We start from the raw sequence: 17,586 nt of genomic DNA on the forward strand, positions 1-17,586 counted from the left end.
CTATCCACCGATCCAAACCGGTTTCGGCGAGGAATTTCTTTTTTAAGGAAACTCACCTGTCATTGATATTCACTAAGAATTAATGCATGTAGTTAAAGGATAACATTTTTTAAAGTTATAATCCTGGTTCTCATCTATACTAATAAAAGGATAATAGCTAATTAGACTGGGAGACCTTCTGAACATCCTTCTGGACAAAGCCATGGTGGTGGGGCCGAGGCAGAGGCAGTTAGGGGTGATCAGGCCAGGAGGGGAGGGCAGCTGGGGGTTATCATGTCAGTGGGGGGCAGTTGGGGACAAGCAGGCCGGCGGGGGGGGGGGCAGTTGGGGGTGATCAGGCCAGTGAGGCAGTTGGGGACAAGCAGGCTGGCAGGGGGGGACAGTTGGGGGCAAGCAGGCTGGCAGGCAGGCAGGTGAATGGTTAGGAGCCAGCGGTCCCTGTGGGGTCAGGACTAAACTGGTAGTTGGACATCCCCTGAGGGGTCCCAGATTGGAGAGGGTGCAGGCCAGGTTGAGAGACACCCCCACCCCGTGCACACATTTTGTGCACCAGGCCATTAGTACAGATATAAAATGATCATATGTCAAAGATTTATTCAACTCATTAATTAATGAAGGAACCAATAAGATATTGCAGCAAATTCAAAGGAGATTTCAAACCCTCACATATAGTTAAATAAGGAATCTTGAAGTGAAGTTATAAATAAATGCAAAACCTAGCAAACCTAATTTATATCCATAGGATAATAATTAATTGCATTTAAATTGACATAATTTGCATGTATGTGGACAAGAATTATTTGTACTACTATACCAGTAAATTTTTATAAATTACATAGTTGTAAAATGTCTCAAAGTCAAGTGAATGACTCCGAACCTATATCAAATCAGCTAATTGGAAGGGCAGGCTAGAAAAATTGTTACAGGTCCAAATTCTCTGAAAGGCCAAGACTCAAAATACCAGAGTTTGTTGTAAGGGAAGGCTTATTGATTGAGAAGTTGCCAATTAAGAAGGTAGGGGTGCTAGCAGTTTCTCAAATTCGTTTTAAGAAAGTACAGAATTCAGGCTTCTTTTATGTCAAGAGATGGGATGGGGGGAAGGAGGGGGGAGTAAGAGGGGCTATTTCTGTAAAAACTCAAGCCCCAAGCAGAATTTCTCTAGTGATTAGCATCTCTAAAGCAGACACTGTTAGCCTGAAGACCATTGAAACAATGTAGGTGTGAACAAGATGGAGTCATAGACACCTGGCATTTCACTGTTACAAAATGACTTAGCTTTCATTGACTACACTCAGTAGTGTTTCATTCATTTCAAAGCCTTTTACAACTTTATCCTACAGTTTATTTTGTAATGTTTTTCACAATCTACCATATTTTTTCTAACTTTATTATTGACCCCTCTCTTTTCTTTTCCAAAATCCTATTAATTCAAATGTATAGCTTCCCCAAACTTATTACTTCCCTTCTTGGGTTTCAATTACCCTTTTGCAATCCTCATAAGAAATAAGCTACAGAAGTATAATTAACTAAAAATTGATGGATTTCAGCCTGATAAGACAGGACATTTCATTAACAAATATAAAGTTGTTTTCAAACTTTATTTATTTAAATATGTAAATTATATGTTTCATTTTAATGGAAGTAGAGGCCCGATTCTTTGTCAGAAGAAGCAGTCTATTCCATGTATCTAGAGTTGAGTGTAATTTTGTTTTGATTTTATATGCAACATGTTTCAGGGATCCTTATTTTATAGGCATCCTATGGTTATAGAAGTAAAATAAAAGTGATTAATCCCTTTTTGAAAGGTGGAAACTAATATTTTGTGCATTAGTTTTATTCTTAACCAAAGGGAAAGTAATATTTAGTTGGCTGAATTGAAGTATCCATTGGTGAAAATATGAGCAAAGGAGCATTTTTTTTCTCTAAATATATTGAAGTTTCAGGGTCACACATGACATAAATCACTGATTGATTGCATTTAGAGAATCCAAAAATAAGCTAGCCATGTGGAATAACAATACTGCTGGAGTTTATAAAGCACTCATTCTGTTAGCAGATAGAATGATATGTTGATACAAGACTAGCAACTGTTTTCCATATGACACATGTCACAATTTCCCACCACTCCTAGTCCCTGGACATTTGCATACTTATGGTGAAAGTGTTTTGAAAAAAGAATGAATGGCATTTCTTCTAAAAACAATCCAAAGAACTTGCTTTTGGGAATATGAGAAAGTTTGTACTATGCTCAGACCCAGTTTAATATTCTTGTAGAAAAATTTTTCCATAAACTGGCAAAGAGGAATGTCAGTTGTTGTTTTTTAAAATATCCAAGATTTTAGCTCCTTGACCCCATCAAAAAGAATTATAAGTAGTCTGATGGGCTCAATTTTGGACACACATAGTACTGCCAGCATTGATAAAGAAAACAGGTGCATTACCAGCTGTATTCAAGGGGAAACCAAAGCAAAACATCTAAAGTTACAATATAGTAATAACTGAATTACCAACTGAATGCTGCTTATCTGCTCAAAAGTAAAGTCATTAAAAACAGAAACCAATTGATTGTATGGCTGAATATTCTGAACTACTGTGTGAAAAAGTAATACAACTGATGTATTAATCATCTCCTCTTATGAAAACAGATTCTAGTTATTTGGGTCTAGAAGCTAATTAACCAAAATACCTTTTAAATTAAAAACACTTTTTCATGATCACTTTACAATTTACTCTTTTAAATAAAGAGCTTTAACCATTTGGTTTTAACCTTATAAAACCAAAATGAGAAATCTTTGATAGTTCTTCAAACATTAGAGACTGCATGTTCTATTTTTTAAAAACTGAGGAATGTGATTTCTTCTCATGGAACTTTTTGAAAAGTGACTTCTGCTGTCTTCTTAACTATTAGGGAATTTTAAATCTAAGATTTTTTTCACATTTATGCTGCTTCTTTAGTATTGACTTGAAGACCAAATCGAATAATTAGTAAATTTGAAAAAAAAAAAGTTAAACCTTAAAAATAAACACTGATTTATATCTAAAGTATATATTTCACGATTGAATATCTTTAATTATTTGCTGAATTTCCTCCCAACAGTTCTAGAGATTATCTAATCCAGGGCCTTCACTCTCTTCATTCTATCTCAATAGGGAAAGTGATATGCCTTAGATCAGCGGTTCTCAACCTGTGGGTCGCGACCCTTTTGGGGGCAAACGACCCTTTCACAGGGCGACCTAAGACCATCGGAAAACACATATATAATTACATATTGTTTTTGTGATTAATCACTATGCTTTAATTATGTTCAATTTGTAACAATGAAATTGGGGGTCACCACAACATGAGGAACTGTATTAAAGGAATGCAGCATTAGGAAGATCAAGAACCACTGCCTTAGATTAACCAAGATAAAAAGCTGTGACTCATGACCCCTGGGGCAAGGACTCTTCACTGCCAAACCCTATCTCACAGGACAGGAATTTATATTTTAATCTGATTAACAGACTTTTTTTTTTTTTTTTTAAGAGTTGCTCATGTGATATTTTAAAGTGAAAATCATTTTTAAAATGTTGTGGGGTTTTTTTTCAGCATTTTAAATAAACTTAAAAAAATTTTAGAACCATTTTAGGATTACAGAATCTATTGAAAAGATAATATAGAGAGTTCCTATATACCTCTTCTCCAGTTTCAACTATTATTATCTATTATTATCCCCTATTAGTATGGTACATGTGTCATAATTAATAAACAAATATTGATATGATATTAGTAACTGAGCCCTTACTTTATTCAAGTTTCCTCAGTTTTTCCCTCATGTACCTTTTCTGTCCTAAGATCCCATCCAGGATATGTTCTGTAGTGCTGGCTCCTTTGGCTCTTCTTGGTTGTGACCATTTCTCAGACTTTCTTGGTGTTTAATGACCACAGCAGTTTTGAAGAGTACTGGTCATATATTTTGTTGATCATCCCTTAATTGAGATGTGTGTGATATTTTCCTTATGGTTAAACTGGGATAATATGTTTATTAGGAGGGAAACCACAGTGGTAAACTTTCACTTTCATCCCATGCTATCAAAGGAACATACTATCAATAGGAATTATTGCTGTTGATGTTGACCTTATTCACTCGGCTTTAGGTAGAGTTTGTCAGGTTTCTCCACTGTACAGTTATTTATTCTTTTTGCTTTCCCTTTCCATATTGTACTCTTTGGAAGAAAGTCACTATATTCAGGCCACACTGAAGAAGAGGGAAGTTATTCTCCACTTCCTTAAGGATGAAATTTATACTAATAGAAGGGTAATATGCTAATTAGGCAGATGTCTTCCAGACGACCTTCCGGACGTTCTTCTGGACAAAGCTGCAGCAGCTGCAAAGGGCCCAGGCTCAGGCCAGCAGTGGCAAAAGCAGGGGGTTGGTGAGGGTGGCACCTTCCTCTGATCTGCCAGGTCGCCTCCCCCAGAGAGAAGCCAGACTGCGGCTTAGGCCAGGGGCTGAGGCAGAGGCGGTTAGGGGCAATCAGGCCAGCAGGGGAGCAAGTTAGGGCCTATCAGGCTGTCAGGGGGGCAAGGTAGGGGTGATCAGGCTGGCAGGCAGAGGGGTTAGGGGCAATTAGGCAGGCAGAGGGATTAGGAGCAATCATGCAGGCAGGCAGGCAAGTGGTTAGGAGCTAGCTGTCCTGGATTGTGAGAGGGACATCCGACTGCTGTTTTCCCTGTGGGATCGGGCCTAAACTGGCAGTCAGACATCCCCCGATGGTCCCAGATTGAAGAGGGTGCAGGCCAGGCTGAGGGAACCACCCACCCCCTCCTGTGCATGAATTTTGTGCACTGGGCCTCTCGTATCTACATTAATATTTGAAATCCTTCTGAATGGCATATTGGTCTACTCATTTTAAGTCATTTATTTTTATCGTAATGAGTTTATAAATATTTATTTTATACTTTAGGTAATAGCCCAATGCTATCTTATTGATTGATTGATTGATTGATTGATTGATTGATTTAGTTTTGCTCAAATTATTCTAGATTTGGCCACTGAGAGATTTTTCAGTTGGCTTTCTTCATCCTTTTGAAATATCTTCATTGTGTGTGTGTGTGTGTGTGTGTGTGTATGTGTGTGTGTGAGCATTTTCTTTCTGGCAATACCAGATGCTCTAGACATCTTGTATATTTTCTACCTCAGTCCAAGAATCAGTCATTTCCAAGTTCTTTTGTGGAAAAATGGTATTACAAATTAAGGCGAGAGTGGTAGTTGTGTTTTTTGCTATTGGTGTCATTATGTTTAAGTTCTCTCAGCTGCCAACTCTAGTACATTACACATGGATCATTCTAGCCTTATTTATCTGTAAACTCCCACTGCAAATATATACTGAGTGGCCAGATTATTATGACCACCTGACATTTGTAGGCAAATTAGGTATAATTTTGCGCTGAAGTTGCTAGAGGGCCATATCATTATAAACATCTGAATAGCACAACATACCTAAGTATCGTTGCTGATCAAGTTCATCCTATCATGTTGATGGCGAATGAAGTACTGATAGGCTGGTCATAATAATCTGGCCACTCAGTGTATATATGTAATGTGTTTTAGAATTGTTAATCTCTAATGCCCATATAAAAAATGTTTATCAACTATAGTACAGTTATTATGTACAGTTCATTTTGCTTTTGGTCTTTTAGAGTGCACTTATTTTCAGTTACTCAGGTCAGCACCTTATTCTTTTGTAAGTTGTTTTAGACATTTGTAATAATTATTTAGATTATTTTTTAGTATTTTGCCTTTCATCCTGGAATTCCCTAACCATCTAATTTATTTTTTCATTTGAATATATCAACATTTACTCTGTAATGTGAAGTTCCATGGGTTTTGACAAATGCTTAATGTCTTGTATTTACCATTATAATACCATGCAGAATAGTTTTACCTCCTTAAAAGATTCCCATGCTTTACCTATTCAACTCTCTAATGCTCTCCAAAACTCCTGGAAAATTCTGCCTTTTTTAAATTCTAAATTGGGACTAAATATTTCCAGAGGTAACCATCACAATCAAGGGATGTTTCTCTCATAAAGGAATGATTGATGGATTGATTGATTGATTAGAGAGAGAGAGGAGAAGGAGAGAGAGAGAGAGAGAGAGAGAGAGACAGCGAGAGAGCGAGAGAGACATGGATTTGCTGTTCTACTTATTTATGCACTCATTGGTTAATTCTTGTATGTGCCCTGACTGGATATGGAACCTGCAACCTTGGCTTATTGGGATGATGCTCCAACCAACTGAGCTACCCCACCAGGGCCATAAAGGAATTTTTTTAAACAAATGCTTTCTGATGTAGTGTTTCTTAGTAATCAGGGCTTGTGAACCTTTATTTTTTAGATTTGTTTTCAGTTACTGTTGGTATATACACTAATAAAAGGCAAACATGCAAATTGACCATACCTTCACTACACCTTAAGCCATGCCCCCCAGCCAATCAGAGCGACTATATGCAAATTAACCCAAACAAGATGGCGGCCAGCAAACTTGGAGCTGGAGCAAGCAGGAGGCTTGGTTGCCCCAATGATGGAGGAAGCCAAGCTTCCTGCTTGCCGCGGTGGGCTCTGAGCTCCACTCAAAGCAACCAAGTTTCAATTATAGAAGATAAATAAACTCCAGATACCTGCTTTCAGCCTGCTGTGGCCACGGAGCTTGAGCGAGCAGGAGGCTTCCCTCCCGCCCACCCTGGCCAGCTCTGAGCTCCTCTCAAGGCTACAAAGTTTCAATTATAGAAGGTAAATAAATCCCAGAATAAAAAAAAGGAAAAGAAAAAAAAGGAGAGGGGGGCTTGGCCAGCCTGAAAACGGCCCTCAGCCCTTCACCCAGACTGGCCAGGCACCCCAGTGGTGACCCCCCCACCCTAAAGGGGGTGTGGCCAGCCTGAAAACAGCCATCAGCCCCTCCCCAGGCTGGCCAAACCTCCATGGAGTGAGGGTCCCCACTGGGGGGATGGGGGCTTGACCAGCCTGCAAACAGCCATCAGCCCCTCACCCAGGCTGGCCAGGCACCCCAGCAGGACCCCCATCCTGATCTGGGACACCCTTCAGGGCAAATCAGCCAGCCCCCACCCATGCACCAGGCCTCTATCCTGTATAATAAAAGGGCAGTATGCAAACTGACCCTAACAGCAGAACAACTGGGAGTGACTGGTCACTATGACACACACTGACCACCAGGGGGCAGACGCTCAATGCAGGAGCTGCCCCCTGGTGGTTAGTGTGCTCCCACAGGGGGGGCTCTGCTCAGCCACCAGTCAGGCTGATGGCTGCCAATACAGCGGTGGTGGTGGGAGCCTCTCCTGCCTCCTCAGCAGCGCTAAGGATGTCTGACTGCAGCTTAGGCCTGCTCCCCGCTGGCAAGTGGACATCCCCCAAGGGCTGCCAGGCTGCCAGAGGGATGTCTGACTGCCAGTTTGGGCCCGATCCCCCCAGGGAACAGGCCTAAGCTAGCAGGTGGACATCTCCGACAGGTCCCAGACTGCAAGAGGGCATAGGCCGAGCTGAGGGACCCCACCAAGTGCACAAATTTTTGTGCATCAGGCCTCTAGTAAAATATTATATTAGTTTCAGGTGTACAATATAGTGATTAGACATTTATATATCTTATGAAGTGATCAGCCGATATGTTTAATACCCATCTAACTGTAAGCCTTTATTTTTATCTTGCTGGTATTTATCTAAGCAACATAAAGCAAATTATCTCAACTTGGAGTCAAACATCATTGTAAGTCAGGGAAGATGATGAATGAATTTGAGAGGACAAAAGAGTGAATTGACAGGTCACATTGAGTTTGTGTTTTTAATTTTCAAAATCTGTGTCAAAATATTTTCTTGAATCATGATTTAATAAATTTGAAATTGTTACTTATATTTTATTCTGAAGGGGATCCATCCTCCCTTGCTACCCTTCATCCTCTCTTCTTTTCTCTTCCTTACTTCCTCCTATGCAAATGTTTACTGAGTGAATACCTATTTTTTGCCAGGTTCTATATAATAGATGCTGGAAATGCACAGGTGAAAAAGTTATCCCTGTCCTCAAGGACTTTCCACATTATTTTTGAGACAGGCAGATATGAAGAGGCAATTACTATATAGTAATAGTTGTTCTATTGGTGCCATAGGCACACACTGGAATAGAGGAGTGACTCTCTCTTGGAGGATCAGGAAAGGTAAGAGAGATGACACCTGCCTGAATGAATGTTTATGTTTGAGATAAATTTAGTGCATTTGAGGCAAGAAGTATGACCTCTGAAAACAGAGTATGGCCTCTTGGCAGATCAGACAGGATGACAAAATTGAGGAGCTACCAGTTAATTATAGCTGGAATGGACGTGTCAGTTGAGGTGGATGGAGATGGAACTGGGGGCAAATCAAGCAATGAAGGTCCTTGAGTTTAGATCTTATCCTGGGAATAATGAGGAGGCTACTCAAGGATAGGGAACGAGGGCATGGCACTTTAGAAAACTCACTTTGGCAGGGAACTTGGGGGGGGATAGAAAGCATATGAAATTTGATCCTAGAAAACTTCACAGATGGCTATTACAATCAGGTTGGAAGATGATGAGGGTCTGCTTTAGGTCAGTGCGAGAAGTCAAGGAGCAGTGAAGTAGTATATGAGAAATATAATAATAAAAATAAGGAAGTAAATAAAAGCCAGAACGGCATGGCTAAGTGGTTGAGCATTGACCTATGAATAGGAGGTCGCGGTTCCATTCCATGGTCAGGGCACATACCCAGGTTGCAGGCTCGATCTCCAGTGTGAGATGTGCAGGAGGCAGTCAGTCGATGATTCTCTCATCATCGATGTTTCTATCTCTCTCTCCCTTTCCATTCCTCTCTGAAATCGATAAAAATATATTTTAAATAAATAAATAAATAAATAAATGAATGACGTGCAAAGGGGAAGGAGGTAGTGACTTAGTAGTGAACGGTGAAGTTGAGAATGTTCTATATATCCCACTAAACTTTATTCTCATTAGAGGGAACTTGAAGCCTTGATGACAAAAAGGTACTATTTGTGCAATTTTATATTGAATATTGTATTATTAAGTTTCCAAGAATAAGTGTCAACATTTCCACAAAAGTGTTAATTCAGGAAGGAACATGGTCAAGGTATTTCTTCTCATTAAGACATTAAATCTTATCAAAAGGGAAGCAGATTTAAAAAAGACTTTAGAGTTTGTGGCATGTCTATGACATGAAAATGAATTTAAACTTAAAACTCTATAAGGAAATATTTATTATAGTTTATTGGACATATAATTTATGGAGACTGAAGTGTTCACCCATATTAGTATTCACAAGTTTATTCTAGAGTTTAATCTGAAATGAATTTTCTTTCTTTGGCAGGATGATTCTTTAAAGCAATTGCAGGTGGTTCACCAACCATGGATCTTGCCAAGTGACACAGAAAGTGAAGGAGTGGAAACAGAACAAGAGAAACGTGAGTAGACTCCACTGTTTATTGACAGATTGCTTTTAGCCAAAGGAAATCTACAATGAAGGTCTATTCCTTTCATAACATCAGATGTTGTCTGCAAAAAAATTCAGACTTGACTAGGAAACCATGCAAAGATAAGCTATATTTCAGGTATATAGATCTTGATTCAATTATGTCATAATTATGTCACAGAGAACCATAAACTCATTTTCTGAGAACAAGTACAGAACCTTACAAGAAGAAATTGTTCTTCTTGAACACTAACATAAATGTCCATTTAAAACAGGGGTCCTCAAACTATGGCCCGTGGGCCACATGCAAATACAAATATTGTATTTGTTCCCGTTTTGTGTTTTTACTTCAAAATAAGATATGTGCAGTGTGCATAGGAATTTGTTCATAGTTTTTTTTTTAAACTATAGTCCAGCCCTCCAATGGTCTGAGGGACAATGAACTGGTCCCCTGTTTAAAAAGTTTGAGGACCTCTGATTTAGAATGTGAATCTTCTATCCTGTATAATAAAACCCTAATAAGCAAATCGACCAAATGGCGGAACGACCAGTTGCTATGACGTGCACTGACCAACAGGGGGCAGACGCTCAATGCAGGAGCTGCCCCCAGCCCGCAGGCCCCAGGCCAGCCAAGGTGGGTGCCAGTGGGGGCCCCCTGATCACCCTGCCGGTTGCCCCACAGAGGGAGGTGACCGGCAGAGGCAGGGGCGGGGGCGGTGCCAGGCCAGCCAAGGTGGGTGCCAGCGGGGGCTCCCTGATTGCCCTGCCAGTCACCCCACAGATTGGCCCTCATTGCTGGCCAGGCCTAGGGACCCTACTCATGCACAAATTTTGTACACTGGGCCTCTAGTAAACATATAATTAGAACAGTGATAACTTGTGGTTATTTTTAAAAAATCAAAATATGTTAGGAACAGTTTATTATTATATATAAAATTATCATTATTAGTTAAATGAGCAAGTCTATACATATAAAAACCTAAGTGACCATTACAACCGAACGACTGGAATGACCAGAACGACTGGTCAACTGGTCACTGTGATGCACACTGACCACCAGGGGGCAGACACTCAAAGCAGGAGCTGCCCCCTGGTGGTAAGTACACTCCCACAGCCAAACTTCTGCAGCTGGCCAACCTCCCCCAGTCCCTCCCCATGGTCAGCCAACTTCCCCCTGTCCAGTCTCTCCTCCCGGCCAGCCAACTTCCTACAGCCCTTCTCCCTGTCCTTTCCCCTGACTGGCAGGCCACAATTGGCCCGGCCCTAATCTGCCTGGCCCCGATCTGCCTGGCCCCGATCTGGTCTGGGCGAGAAGGCTCCGATCGGCCCTGATCACCCGCCAGGCCTAGGGACCCCCCCCCCCCCGCCCGTGCATGAATTCATGCACTGGGCCTCCAGTATGTAGAGAGAGTTGATCCTTAAACAATGCCTAGTGTTGACCACAAGCCTTACCAATAGCATAAACAGTTGATTAACACATTTTGTATGTTATATGATGGTGTTCCAAAAGGTCTCTGAGGAACTGTTCACTTTTCTTCATTTATTTTTAAGAATTCCTCAGAAGTTCCTTAGATTGGATTTCAATGGACCTATCTTAAGTTCTTTGATCCTTTCTTATGCCAACTCAAATATGTTGTTGAGACCCTTTAGTGAATTTTTTCATTTTAATTCCAAAATTTCTATTTTGTTCCCCTTAATAATTTGTATGTTTTAATTGGTAGTCTCATTTGGTGGAAGTTCATTCTCATGTTTTTTAAAAATTTTATTTGACAAGATTTCTTTTAATTCTTTGACTATACTTATCGCAGTTGATGACAAGCTTTGTGTGGTAAAGTCCATCATCTGAGTTTACTCAGGAGAGTTTCTGTTGAATGTTTTTTCCTTTTTATGAGCCACACTATCATGTTTATTTGCATGTTTAATATGATTTATAAAGCATGTCACTTTTTTGGTTTGTTTGTTTAAAACTGGACATTTACTATAAGGTGGGAACTCTGGTAATTGGACCATCTTCCTCCCATCCCCAGTTCGTTCTTGCTGCTGTTGGTTCTTGTTATTATTGTTGCTATTTTTTGTTGAGTGACTTTGCTGAACTGGCTCTATAAAGTCTATATTATTTAGTGTATGCAGCCACTGAAATCCACACTCAGTAGCTTTGTAGTCAATCTTCTGTGAGTATTCAGAAAATTCTAAGGTTTCACAAGAATTTCAGGGCATCTGAACTGACACCAGGCAATAAATCCTCAAAATTAGGAATATCAACATTTGCATGTGGGGTAACTTATCATCGCAAATATTTAAGGACTTACCTTTAATCAATAAATATAAAAGTAAATTAATAACTAGTGTTAATTATCTGTTAGAAGCAAAACATTCTAATGACAGATTGCAATTTTTCTTTCTAATACTGGTTTTAGAAGATATTTTTTGGTTATAAATAAATTTTTTTGTCATTTCTAGAGGCCAAATGCTTCTGAATTATTCCTGTGGCCTTCTTACTTTGAAATGCTTCCCATGTCTGTGGTAAAATTCTGATATTATGAATGGTTCAATTGACTTCTAAGCTCCTAGAAAATATTTAAAGGGTAGCAAATAATGACATATCTAACATAATCTCACAAACTAAACTATTATGAAGTATAATGGGAAAATGGGTCAGGTTGCTCAGCAATACATAAAGTTGCATGCTTCAGACTACCTTCTTTGTTTATTAAAATGTCCTTGCCACATGCAATAATAGTCAGAAATTTTTATAACAAGTGTCAGAGAAGCCTGTGTTTAAACAACAAGACAGCCGAACTGTTATTTTGGAGTGCAAGATTCTTTGGATTCGAGCAGTGATTTTCAAATGGTGTGCCACAAGAATTTTTATAACATGGAAATACCTGACTAGTTAGTTAGGGCCACTGACCTCTTTTCCCTTAGATTGTCAAATAAGAAATGATAACAGCCAACACAACAATATCCGTCTGGTGTGAATGAATCAAAATCATACCTATTCGTTGTGTGTGCAATGAGATACAAAATATTGAAAATTGCTGGATTAGAGTATGTGTGGAGTTGAATTCTTTAAAATTAAAAATAGGAGCTACATGGTCCAATTTTTTGTTATTTTTAAAAATCAGAAGTATGAATGAGTAGCATATGTTTTTAATACTTTCACCAAATACTTTTTGTTTGTCTTGGAATATTCTTATATTTGCTCTAGGTGTGGCTAATCTAAAAAAAAAAATAGAATAATGGACACAAAATGAAGGAAAGATCTAGTTTATTCTTTAACTTTGATGGATTTAGCTTATATGGAAGCCTTATATCAGATGGAAAGTATCTTTACAAATGAGAAGAATGTGTTGGCTGGCTGCAAGTCTTTTGCATGTGTTTACAGTTTTCCCAGCACCATTTATTGATGACACTATCCATTCCCCACTGTGTAGTTTTTGTGTCCTGGTGTTAAATTAGTTGACCATATATATTTGGGGTTTATTTCTGGGCTCTCTATTTCTGTTCCACTGGTCCATGTGTGTACTTTTATGCCAGTACTAGACTGTTTTAATTACTATAGCTTTGTAATATAATTTGAAATCATGAAGTGTATGCCATCAATTCTGTTCTTCATTCTCAAGACTGATTTGACTACTCAGTGTCTTTTGTAGTAATTTTCTTTTCTTTTCCACCTATTTTATTTAGTTTTTATTAAACTATATATCTGTTAAGGGATTAATATCCAAAATATGTAAGAACTCATACAACTCAATAGTAAAAACAAACAAACACCTATTTAAAAAATGGGCAAAGACTTCAATAGACATTTTTTCAAAAAAGGCATACAAATGGCCAACAAGTACATGAAATGGTACTCAACACCATTAATAATCAGGGAAAAGTGACCAAAACCATAATGAAATATCATCTCACCTGTCTTAGAGTGTGTATTATAAAAATAATAAAAGATAAGTGTTGGTGAAGATGTGGAAAAAAAGAGAACGCTTGTACATTGTTGGTTAAATGTAAATTGATTGTTAAGCCATTATGAGTAACAGTGTGAATTTTCTGCAAAAACAAATTAGTACTACCATATGATCTAACAATCTCTCCTCTGGTATACACCCAAAGAATATGAAATTAGCACCTCACGAGAGAGCTATGCTCCCATTGGAGCAGTATTCACAATAGCCAGGATATGGAAACAACCTAAGTAGCTGTCAATAGATGAATGGACAAATAAATTGTTATATGTATTACAATGGGATATTATATGCCTTTTTTAAAAAAAGATCTGGTAATTTGCAACAACATGGATGAATTTAGAGAACATTATGCTTACTGAAATAATCCAGACACAAGAAGAAAAAAATGTGATTTCACTTATATGTAGAATCTAAACAAGTCAAATACATAGAAGCAATGAATAGAATGATGGTTACTGGGGCCGGAATATGGGAGAAATGGTTAGATATTTGTCAAGGGCTAAATAGTTGCAGTTATGTAGGATAAATATGTCTAGAGATCTGATGTACAACACTTAATGTATAATCATACCATATTGAATACTGGAAATTTGCTAAGAAAAAGGTAACTAGAATTACCCATAATATCACCACTCAAAATATTCTCCATTATTATTTTGGGGTTTGATCACATGGTCTTGTCACCATGCATGCCTGTTTATTTTTTATTAAGTATTGAAATTATATATGAAAAATTAGATAATTTGAGGCCTAAAATGATATTAACTTCTTCCAAGCGAACATTTTTCTTTGTTTCAGTAAGAAGTATTCCTAGATTATTTGAAATTCAATAAAAAATTTGAGATTTTAAGTTGGGCTTTATTCATTAAGCGGGCTGCCATATTCCCATGTTGCCCTTACTCCTTTCCCTTCAGAGTAGCAGTCCCAAACCTGGGGAGTTTATTTGAGTCACCTTCCTCAGTAACACTGGAGCTCCAGTTCTAGAAGGGTTTTTTCAGTCTCTCTTTTGGTTGTCAGCTCCTCAGAATTTATTTCAGTAACTGGCAGGTATCTTTAAAGGAAGCATGTCCCCAAATTCCACTTTCAGAATTTCTGTTTATTTTCTTATTCTCCTGTATATTGGCCATGTAATACTTTATTGCTTTGAAAGGTCTCTGATGTCTTCATGGATTCTTTTAAATATATTTTTGATGTTTTTAGTGGGATGCTTTATCTCAATAATGCACCCAACCATTACTGAATTATCAATTTCTCACTTCAATATATTTCAACAAATTTAGGCATAATTAACACATTTTCAGATTATTGCATTTTGTTTTTATAGACTAATAAAAGATTTACTTTTTATTGCTTTAATTCGTGCCAAACATAGTGTCAGACACATAGCATGTGCTTGGTAAATATTAGTTAATTCTAAGCTCTTTTTGGCTTAGCAATATAATATGTAAAATAGTTTCTATTTATGCAAAATGTTAATTATAATATTTAGTTTATCTTCTATTCCATAAGGATGTCAGTTCTCACTTCTTATTAGGCTTCTACTTACCTTTACTGATGTTATTATTAATGACATTATGTTCTTATCCTGCATGGAATTTGTTGCCAGACATTTGTTAATTTCTCACTGCAGTTTATTAATGGATTCACTTTTTTGTGAGCATACATGTGACATTTAATTAAGTCAGTGTGAGGCTAATTTTCTTTTTCTAGAAGCTCTGATAGAGTTGGAAAAACTGGGAATCAGGAGACTCATCAAAGTTCCTGCTTCTTCCCTGTTGTCCACAGGCTAGTAAATTGCAGAGAAAGACTCACGCTCAGCTGCATCTATGTTTGCTCAGTTCCCAGATTTGAACTATCAGGGTACATTAACTACATGAGAATGAAAGAGAATGCTCTCCTCCAACATTCTCTGCCAAACACTTTCCATCTTTTACGTACTGGTAATAATTTATCTTTTCATTTATAAAGCCTAAGCTCATTTTTCTCAATTATTCTATGGCTTTTGCATTCAACTTGTTGCCTCTATTATATGCTGGCACTTTAGAGTAGAGAAGGATTATATAGTCCTAATTAGGGGCAAAAAGAGTGACCTCTTCCTTGTGTGGACTCATGGGTAGTATCATCATCTTATGCAATGTTCTCACATATTCTTCCAGGCTGTGTGAGTTTGTCTCATGCCTACCAATGGGTTACATGTAGCCATTCCATCATTGATCCCAACCTTCCTTATTATTTCACTAGAGGCCCAATGCACAAATTCATGCACAGGTGGGTTCTGGCCAGCCCACCCTCATCGGGCCGATTGGGCTAGGCCAGCTGGGGGGAGGGGCTGTGGGCAGTTGGCCAGCTGGCCTCACCCTCGATCAGGGTGAGGGGGCTGATCAGGGATGGGGCCGTCCGGGGGAGGGGCCACAGGTGATTGGCGGGCTAGCTCTGTCCTCTGGTCGAACTCCAGTCGAACTCCTGGTTAAGGGGACAATTTGCATATTACCCTTTTATTATATAGGATTCCCCTTTTTCCTCCTATTTCACACTTAATTACTTACTTTTCTCAAACTAAAGGGGGGTGGGGAATCAATGTTGTAAGCACAGAACTTAAAAAATTTTCAGTGCATAATAAATCTTTCTCACTGAGAGAACTAGTATATATTCTAATCGATATTAATTTAATAATAAATTGGGGAAATTGTCCCATAGACTACTATATATATATAGTAGTCTATATATATTATATATATATATATATATATATATATATATATATATATATATGCCTAAGTGACCATTTGACAGGTAGCTATGACATGCACTGACCACCAGGGGCAGACGCTCAATGCACAAGCATGGAAACATGGAACAAGCTGATGACTCTCAGAGGGAAGGGTGGGACGAGATTAGCCAAAGATCTTACATACATATTAGAGGCCCAGGGGACGGATTTGAGGTCTCTTGGCCTGGCCTGCAGGAATCAGGCCACAACCGGCTTTCTGACATCTCCCCAGGGGTCCCCAGATTGCATGAGGGCACAGGCCAGGCCAAGGGATCCCATTGGTGCATGAATCTGTGCACTAGGCTTCTAGTTTATAAATAAATGTTGACTCGTGCATGCGCGATATTTGTCCCCGTCTGACACTGGCTTCACATTTAAGTTAATTCAAAGACAGTTTGCCGTGATGCCAGCATTTGTGATGACTATTAATAAAGCACAAGGACAAACTCTAGACAGAGTAGGAATATACCTGCCTGAATTCCTTTTCAGACATGGCCAATTATATGTTGCCTTGTCTTGAGTTCAAAGAGTATGTGACAAAGTTGAAGTTGTAAATACTTCATCACAAGGGAAATTATTCAAGCACTCTGGAAGTGTTTTTACTCTTGATGTGGTATACAGTGAGATATTAGAATAATTTAAATCAATGTATCAGTCATTGTATCAATGTTGTTTTTATATCATGTTTTGGTTGTTTTTATATCACGTTTTTATTGTTTTTACATCATGTCTTTGTTGTCGTTATATCATGCTTATTTATTAATAAATTTATATATTCTTTTTCAAATACATTTTACTAATTTTCTTTCATCTCTAACACTTCTATTATAGAGAAAGGGTGAATAGCAATATTAGAATATTTCTTCTAATTACTTTCTTTCCAATGTGCATGAATCCGGCCGCTAGTATACAATAAAACTACAACGTCAATTTGGGGGATATATTTAGAATTACAGAATTCCACTTTTAAAAACCTATTAGAGTAATTGACATTTTAAGGTTTATATAGAAATATATGCTCTCTAAAAGAGGAGGAAATGGAAGAGGACTGACATTTATTAAATATTTGTTGTATCTCCTTTTATCCCCATAATAAATGAATGTGTGAGTGATAGTACTCTGATTTTACAATCTTAGATTTATTAAATACCCTTTCCCAAGGGTACATGATTAGTAAGTGCAATTTACATTCTAACTTAATCAAAGGTCACGTGTTCTAGTGTGAAATGTCATTCCATCTCTAGAAGCTAAATGAAGAGGGAAGGTGGGAGAAATGTGTGTATAAATAGTATAAAGAGAGGAATTATTTCACTGAGCACTGAAAGAGTTTGTATCATAAAGAAAATAGTATGAAACATG

At 38.2% G+C, this 17,586-nt stretch overlaps 1 protein-coding gene across 2 annotated transcripts in view; it reads left to right on the forward strand.

The window, feature by feature from the left end:
* Positions 1-17,586, forward strand: part of LOC308533179 (uncharacterized protein C8orf34) — a 466,353-nt gene that overhangs the window by 231,988 nt on the left and 216,779 nt on the right. For both annotated transcript variants that reach the window (XR_013997045.1, XM_081111001.1), the window contains one exon: positions 9,388-9,481. Coding sequence is in view for 1 of the 2 variants with exons in the window: in XM_081111001.1 (XP_080967127.1) it covers positions 9,388-9,481 (94 nt within the window). In the remaining variant the exon portion in view is untranslated. The remainder of the gene's footprint in view (positions 1-9,387; positions 9,482-17,586) is intronic.

The sequence above is a fragment of the Myotis nattereri genome (assembly GCF_964212035.1).
Source record: "Myotis nattereri genome assembly, chromosome: 17".
Classification (NCBI taxonomy): Eukaryota; Metazoa; Chordata; class Mammalia; order Chiroptera; family Vespertilionidae; genus Myotis; species Myotis nattereri.